At 42.1% G+C, this 8,829-nt stretch overlaps 1 protein-coding gene across 9 annotated transcripts; it reads right to left on the bottom strand.

The window, feature by feature from the left end:
- Nucleotides 1-8,572, bottom strand: LOC131231336 (putative pentatricopeptide repeat-containing protein At1g56570). Of its 9 annotated transcripts, none has more exons than XR_009164312.1 (6): nucleotides 7,928-8,052; nucleotides 2,532-2,637; nucleotides 1,300-1,371; nucleotides 333-394; nucleotides 209-243; nucleotides 8-86 (listed from the first exon to the last, which is right to left on the bottom strand). XR_009164312.1 is itself a non-coding variant. In XM_058227507.1 (2 exons), the coding sequence occupies exons 1-2, from the start codon at nucleotides 8,483-8,485 to the stop codon at nucleotides 5,542-5,544; spliced, it is 1,770 nt and encodes a 589-aa protein (XP_058083490.1). In that variant the 5' UTR covers nucleotides 8,486-8,572; the 3' UTR covers nucleotides 5,391-5,541. The 9 variants fall into 9 exon arrangements, 1 of the variants encoding a protein (XP_058083490.1); XR_009164315.1 differs by having other exon boundaries at nucleotides 2,558-2,637; XR_009164311.1 differs by lacking the exon at nucleotides 7,928-8,052 and adding an exon at nucleotides 4,620-5,372.
- Nucleotides 8,573-8,829: the final 257 nt, after the last annotated feature.

Here is an 8,829-nt window from a genome sequence, read left to right as displayed (position 1 = left end):
TCTCATCAGTCATAAGCTTTTAGTTTTCAAGCCCTCTTTGTCGACTAAGGGGGTGATGGTGGCACTTCAGAACATCTTCCAGGAGCCTTGAAAAACCATAAAGAGTCATAAGGAAATAACAACATAAGCCTCCAAAAAATAGTCTGGAAGGATAACTGGCAACAAAAACAATCACTGCAAAAGGAAGTGAGTGAAGAAGGTGGTATACCTCGTGTTTTTGCTCCCGTTTTCCAACTCTTTCACCTGAAATCTCAACCGGAAACCATAACATTAAAAGGATTTGATGCTGAGTGGGTGTTTTGAGTATTTCTGGGAGAAGATAATTAGTTTACCTCCAAAAGCAACAGAGCCAGGAATGATGAACTGCCGATTGATCTCCTCCAAGGTGAGAGTGCTGTTTAAATTTTATAGATCACGCCTTCAGATATTTTTATAATGCAACTAGATTTAAGTGTCCAAAATCAAAGGCAAGAACATTTTCACAACAATGCGGATTGCCTGCGACAGCCTGTTGTAAGCAGTTCCTGCGCTCAGAATCTAGGTGGGGCCCGCCATGATATTTGTGAGAAATCCATCCCGTCCGTCTGTTTTGCCAGCTCATGTTAGGATGTTTACATATCATCATTCATCCATATTGTTAATAAAGTCATTCCTACTGGGATGAACTGAAAACACAAAAATATTAACCTGATCCAAAACTTCTGTTGCCCCTCGAATGTTTCAACGGTGGACATTTGATCCTCACTGTTTCCTGTCATGTGGCCCACTTGAGTTTTGGATCTGCCTCAATTTTGGGCTCACATCCTAACATTATCTGGCAAAACGGGGTGGATTTCTCACAAACATCGCAGTGGGCCTCACCTAGCTTCTGAGCGCAAGAACTTCCTACAATAGGCTGTCGCAGGCAATCTGCGTCCTTTTTCAAATATGTTCTCACACTGACACCAGTATGGCCCAAACACCTATATTACTGCATGGGCATGGCGTGGGTGCATCATGGAGAACTGCTAAATTGTGGTTGGTGGGGTTTCCAAGCATATAGCTTGGAAAATGGAGCCTGCAAGGTAGTGTTTTCCCGCCTTTTAGCCCATGATTCACAAACAACATAAATGGGAAGGCATTCTACAACCCATGATACCATTTTGGTCCCAAACATGATTTGGCAGTAGTGTATACCGACACCCTTGGGAACCAGGACAACCCAAACATGCCCCAAATCTTGGACAGATGTCACAAGTCATTCTGTGATTGATAGAGATTATTGTTGCATGAATGATTGAAACAATCACATCTCCTTACCTTGGGAGTGGCTGGTGTTTCAACATAGGAACTGTCATTGTAACACGAAGATTCCGCCTCCTTATATTGCATCTGATTATAAAACATGAGGAAGTCATACAACAAGAAATGTCGAGGGTAACACATGTCACATGGAGCAAGCATATAGATGCATTGTTGTCTGTTATTTTAGTTATATTTCCATTTGTTTTTAGCCTACTTCGCAAGAGGATGTGTGCGGTTTGGAGATTCCGTCTCCTTGCTGGTTTGTGGGCTATTTGGGGTGAGAGGAATGGTAGATGCTTCTGCAACACCTCCAAAAGCACTCTATGGGTTGCTAGTGGTGTGTGGGATATTGCAGTGGAGTGGGTGGTGGGAAAGGGTTGGATGGGGAAGAATCTCCTTTGTTGTTGTTTCCTTTGTTTCTGCTTCTTGTTGTTCCAGTTATCTTTCAAAAGAAAAATAAAATAAAATGAAACATGATTGTTTTCTTTCCCCCTATACTTGGAAGTTATTTGGTTGCACTTGGGGACCAATTTCTCAAGATAATTGATTGTGATGCTCAATTCAAGAATCATGATGCTAACAGAAGCAGATTGCATACTGAGTAAACTCTATGGGGCCCACCATAGATGTATGTGTCTTATCCACGCTGTCCAGCCATTTTTACAGCTCATTTTAGGACATGAGCCGAAACTTGAGGCATATCCAAAGCTCAAGTGGACCACACCACAGGAAAAAGTGAGGATAATGATGTCCACCATTGAAACCTTCCTAGGGCCCATAGTGATGTTTATTTGTCATCCAACCTGTTCATAAGGTCACACAGACATGGCTAAAGGGAAAACACAAATATCAGCTTGATCCAAAACTTGTGGCCCCCAAGAAGTTTTCATCAGTAGGTGTTCAATTCACACTGTTTACTGTGGTGTGGTCCACTCGAGTGTTGGATATGCTTCAATTTTGGGCTCATGCCAAAAAATGAGCTGTAAAAATGGCTGGACAGCATGGATAAGACACATGTCTACAGTTGGCCCCATAGTTTACTCAGTATACTAGAGCGTACTGACTATTGAGTTACTCAGGAAGCAGAAAACCTAATGAAATGTATGGACTGATATGATGCAAACCCAATCAGATGCATGTATGAACTGATTCACACTAAATCATGATTTCTTTCCTTATCTTGCTCCTCTTTCTGCATATCAGCAAGACTTAAAACAAATGAATAGGAAAACATCAGATAAATATACCACATTGAATTCCCAAGGATAATGACTTGTTTCTGGAGATTTGAGTAGAGTATTTCTTTTCATAATTCTAGGTGCTCCACACAAACTGCTATGGTTTTAGATGAATCTGAAAAATGGGCAAGCGATCTGTCAAAATTGGAATATTTAATACAGATAAACTTACTGCAGATGCCACTGCTGATGGAATCAACAATAAATTAGATGTTTGATGTGCAAATAATTATGATTGCAACATTTCTGGCAATGAATGAAAAACATGTGGGCCTGTTTGGTAGATGCCTGAAAATAAGTAATTTCATTTAGTTAATCATAATTATGTATTGGGGATTATGATCTTGAATACTTAGTTCCATGATCGCTCACATAGTTTTCATTAACTAAAATGATATGAACCCATCGAGGATCTGTTGATGGCATCGAACTTACTTCGATGTCATCGAGTAGCAACACTAAAACGTTCCAGCAACCAACATGGATTTTTCCGGATTTTCTCGATGGGATCGAGCACCTGTCGATGGCATTGACCTCTACTCGATGACATCGATAGACCCTGTTGCTCACAGATTTAAGACATCAACAACACTAAAAATATAAGGAAAACTAAGTTAGAAACACCAAGACTAGTGGATAAAACATGGTAGTAGTGAAAAACGTGAGGTTCATAAATCCTCCAAAAACAGCACACACAACTTCTAAGTAACTTTTTTCTGGAGGGTAAGTTGGGTTTGAACCAAGACCTCAAAGTTGCAGATGAGTGCTTTCGAACCACCAACTTCAAATTACTTTTGGTTTTTTTTTTTTTTCCTCTTCAAATCAAACCAAATACTTACCGTCCATTGCAAATTGCAATCTGTCTGTCAGCGAAGGGCTGAATTCCTATCCCATATGGAAATATTCTGCCCCCCCGAAACATATTATCTTTGGATGGCTAGTCGGCAAAAAGAAAATTCTCACAATAGATAATTTGAGGAAACGGGGGATGATTCTCCCTAATATCTGTTTATGTTGCATGCGGGATGAAGAAACAGTGGTCCACCTGTTGCTGCATTGCCCATTCATCTCCGCAATTTGGTCAGATTTCTTCCTCGTTTCAACATTAGTTGGTGCGTCCCTGGTATGGTGAATCTTCTCCTTCAAGCTTGGCATGGGGTTTTCATTGGTAAGGTTTTGACTAGGCTTTAGAGGATGGCAATCCTAGCGATTTGGTGGGCTGTTTGGGAAGAGAGAAATGGCAAATGCTTCAGGGATTCTTTCAATTCCCCAGAGGTGGTCTCGTCTAAGGCTAAAAGATTACTCATTGGATGGGCTTGTATCGAAGAATCCTTTAAGGATTTCGATTTTCTTTTCTTAGGAAGTTAGAGGTGTCTGCTCTCTCAGCAGACTCTCTTCCTCTTTCGCTGTATCTTGTTCTTCTCTTAATATAATATCGTTATCTTTCCAAAAAAACAAACCAAATACTTACCACCGGGAAAGAAGAAATCGGTGCTTGAATGTATGTTCCAAGAACAAAAACGTGAATCAGCTCTTTAGCTAGAGGGTGTGAATAGGTCATCTCATAGTGTAGGAAACACCCTCCTTTTGATGTAACATTGTTGTTTCCTTCTTAATAAGATTTCAGCCCTCCCTCCCTCCCTCCCTCCCTGAATATATCTTATTGGAATAAACAACAGAAATGAACTCTAATAAACAAAAAAGGGAAAAAGAAAAAAATATGGAATCTCACAACTGAATATGAAAATGCGAGGAGGAACAATATGAATTTTTTGTTGAGGCGAGGTACGGACTCAGTTACTTTCTTTTAAATAGTTTGCGCCCCTCGGTTAGTACGACCGGTGCAGTAGGCTTGACAATGCACTACCTAACAGGATACAACACCTGATGTGGTTCTTTCTCCAGCGTGCATTGGTTGGGGTGAACCCAACACCCAAACACCAAAATAGTATTTTCATATGCCCAAAGAAAGGTTTTAAAAAAAGTTACACAGAAACACACACACACACACACACACACACACACACACACTATATTCATAAGAGTGTTTGGATGCATCACTGAACTGAATTGTGATACTCATGGTATTGTAATTACCTTCCCCAGCACTCAATTGTGAGACTAGGCTCCAGATTGCAATTACGTTAAGTTGAATTTGAAACGAACCCAACTGCTATTTGGAGCAATACTTCACCAATGAACTGAATTTTCACAATTTGATTCCGTTGTGCATCCTTACAAATTGAGACCCATTTGAGGTTTCAATTCTTCGACTATCAAAATACTAAATTCATCTGTTTGTTGATGATATCGCATCAACCACTGTCCAATTCCTCATTTTCAAGTCCCATAAACATCAATCCCTGTTCAAATTCCCCGCATTCATATACTACGTTCCAAATCATTCGGTGAGCAATCCGAATCGACCCTCAAAATTGCGATTATGTTACTTCTAAGTTGAATTTGAAATAAACCCAACTGCAATTCAGAGTCATACTTATCAAATGACTGAATTTTAGCAATTTGATTCTTTTGCGCATCCAAATGCAACCTTCCAAAGTGAGACCTATTTGAAGTTTCATTTCTTTGACTATCGGCATACTAAATTCATCTGTTTCTCCATGATACTGAAACAATCACTGTCTAGTTCCCCATTTTCAAGTCCTATAAACATCAATGATCAATCCCAGTTCAAATTCTCCATATTCAAAAACCATCTTCCAAATCATTCGGCAAGCAATCTGGACTGGCCTTCCAAATTGGCATTATGTTACTTCTAAGTTGAACTTGAAACAAACCCAACTGCGATTCGGAGGCATACTTCTCAATTGAACTGAACGTTTGCAATTTGATTCTGTTGTGCATTCACTAATAAATCGATACCTATCTGCAATTTCCATTCATTGGTTATCAATGTGCTAAATTCACCTGTTTGATGATGATACTGCATCAATCTTCATTCTAATTCCCTGTATTCTCAAGTCCCAGAAACATCTATCCCAGTTCAAATTCCCCACATTCAAATCCCCTCTTCTAAATCATGCAGCAAGCAGTTCGAATCAGACTCACACTGCAGTAGTTTCATGTTCCTATTCAGCATCTCCAACGCTTCATAAACTATATCCAAATGAGGACTGGTTCTTTCACCAACAACAAAGCTGCAAACCTGATTTCTCATTTCAATCCAACTCCTCCCTGCCTCTTTCCGACAACCCAGTCCTCTCATCGACCTCCTTGTTGCCGCAAATTCACCCCACTTGCCATCAGCGGCGTAAATATTTGAAAGTATGACATAAGTCCCAGCCCCCTTAGGCCTTAAATCCAAGATCTTTTCGGCGGCCAGTCTACCCAAATCCATATTTCTATGCACTTTGCAAGCCCCAAGAAGCGCGCCCCAGACTGATTCATCAGCTTCGAAAGGCATTCTCTCTATCAGATTGTAAGCCTCTGTAACTCTCCCGGCCCGGCTAAGCATGTCCACGATGCACCCATAAATCTCCTGATCCGGAACAATGTGGTAATCGATACCCATTGAAGCAAAATACTTCAAACCTTCATTGACAAGTCCGGTGTGACTACAAGCACTTAGAACACCCATGAACACAACACGGTCTGGTTGGATTCCAGAACCAACCATCTGATCGAACAACTCAATCGCCTCCCTTCCATATCCATGGGTCCCGTAGCCGATCATCATCGATGTCCATGAGAGCAGATCCTTCTGTGGCATTTCATTGAAAATCCTACATGAATCACCTATGCTTCCACACTTTGAGTACATATCCAAGAGTGCATTCGCCAAAGCTAAGTTCCTGCTGAAACCTCTTCGAATTATCGCTCCATGAACCTGTTTACCGCAATTCAAAACTGCCAGATTCGCACAAGCGGAGGCGACACTGGTAAATGTAAAGCAATTTGGATCCAAATCTTGCGAACCCATTTGAGAAAACAGCTGCAATGACTCGTGGGACCCGTTTCTTTCGAATCCAGCTATCAGAGTATTCCAAGTGATCAAATCTCTCCGATGCATTTCGTCGAAATATTGTTTTGCTTCTGGTAAGCACATGCATCTGCAATACATGTCAACTAGAGAATTTGCAACAGGGAGATTGAACTCAAACCCATATTTACATGCCGCAGAATGAATCTGCTGGCCGAGAATCAGAGACCCAACTGAAGCACAAGCTCTAACTGCGATTGAACAGCTGAATGGATTCAGTTCTACACCCTCCTGTTTGAATAATGAAAGAGCAAAGTAAGGTTGCAGCATTCAGATAGGGAACTGCCATGTTTGGACGCACACCCAAATCACATTTCAGGCGGATTCTGGTTTGAGCTGGCCAATATCCATTTTCCATCCAGCCCGTCACAAATTGCAATTCCACTAATTACAATTCAGATCATGCACCGCATGTTTGGACATACACCCAAATCACATTTCAGGCAGATTATGGTTTGAGCTGGCCAATATCCATTTTCCATCCAACCTGCCACAAATGGCAATTTCAAGTAGGCTTGAAATGTGTGGGCTATAATGTGCCTTTTGTGAAAATAAATTTTGTAAAATTGCGTTTTGAAAACGTCCAAACAGAACCTTATCAATCGTAAATTCTGTGATTGTAGGAATGCAATCGTGTGAAAATGCAATGATGATCCTTCTATTGGTTGCAAATCCAAAAGGGCCATGATATGCAGTGATTGGCCTAGCTTGATCACAGGATGTCAGCATGATCCAGGCTGTTCATGTCGTGGGCCCCCTGATAGGGATCCCACAGCCCAAAATCCACTTTGATTGGATGTCAGCATGATCCAGGCCTAGCTTGATCACATGATGTCAGCATGATCCAGGCTGTTCATGTCGTGGGCCCCAAGATTTTAGCTGTTGAATATGAACACTTGCTCAGTTTTTTTTTTTTTTTTAAGTGTCCATTTGTTGGCCATTGATTGGAGAGATAAGATAATCTGGTTGGAGTGATTTATAGGGAATGGTATCATCTTAGTGGGACCCACCTGATGGGCCAGCATGCTGTACAAGTGGAACCGATTTTCAATCATCGAGACCGTTCATCTGCTGGGCCTAAGCATCAGATGAGGATGGACTGAAAATATCATCCGTCGAGCAATCCAGCCACCCAGTTGGTGGACCTTCCCTTATCACACATTGATCATCAGCCATATTGTCATCTCAACCATCCATCAGGCCAACCGTCGGACAGATAGGTCTGCCAATGAGAGGATTCCTTTCCAGCGGCCATCCATTATGAGGCCCACCACATGAACGACACCAATCATTGAAATGAAGACGTTTCACTCAAATGACGAAAATGCTCATATACAACTAGTTGGATGGCTAAGTTACTGTCCAGCCAGCGCATCAGTACCCAAGGATATTTATGTAATTTTACCTGAAGCATCCGTCGAAAGGTTTGGATCCCAGCATACCCGTCTCCTCTCCTCGTGTAACCGGCAATCATAGTCGTCCATGTGATAGCAGTCCTGGCCAGTATTCCATCAAACACCATGCATGCATTATCCATGCTACCTCCACACGTTGCATACACGTCAAGGAGCGCATTGCCCACATGCATGGATCCATCCACACCATTCTTCACCGCCAGCCCATGCGCCAGGGCCCCACGTTGGCCACATCCCATGCCCTTACACGCCTTCAAGACACTCGAGATCGTGAACGCGTTGGGGCCCTGGCCCACCTTGATCATGTCCACGAACATGGCCCATGCGTGTTCATGGTGGCCATGTGACACGTACCCTGCGATCATTGCCGTCCACGTGACCACATCTCGTTCGAGCGTTTCGTCGAACACATCACGTGCTTCCTTGAGCAGCCCCTTGTCAGTGTAGAACTTGATGAGTTGGGTGGCTGGGATTGGAGAGAACTTTGGTGGGGTTGTGGGTTTTGATTGGGTGGTCAGATTGATGGCTTTGGGTAGTGGGCCTTTCATGATGGGAGACTTGGACGGTTGTGATAGGTCGGAAGCTACGTCTTGGAGTGGATTAAATGGTTGAAAGACTTCAAGGATAATTTAGTCATTTTCAAATCTTCGTGGCTCCACATCTGACCGTTCGAGTGTGGCTTAGGGTGGTATGGTACCCCTCAAGCCCACCCATGAAATAGGTTATACACCATACTCGGGCCCACTTTTCAGTGATCCAAACCGTTGATATGATGACACTTCCATCCGATGGCATATATACCAAAAATCCTCTTGATTAGAAGATCTCAGAAAATAAAATAAAAATTGTCCATTGGTTGGTTGAACAGGAACCTTTCCTGAAAGTCCGATTA

The sequence above is a fragment of the Magnolia sinica genome, chromosome 17, assembly GCF_029962835.1.
Source record: "Magnolia sinica isolate HGM2019 chromosome 17, MsV1, whole genome shotgun sequence".
Lineage (NCBI taxonomy): Eukaryota > Viridiplantae > Streptophyta > Magnoliopsida > Magnoliales > Magnoliaceae > Magnolia > Magnolia sinica.
Note: the sequence above shows the minus strand (reverse complement) of the source record. Positions and strands in the feature narration are given on the sequence as shown.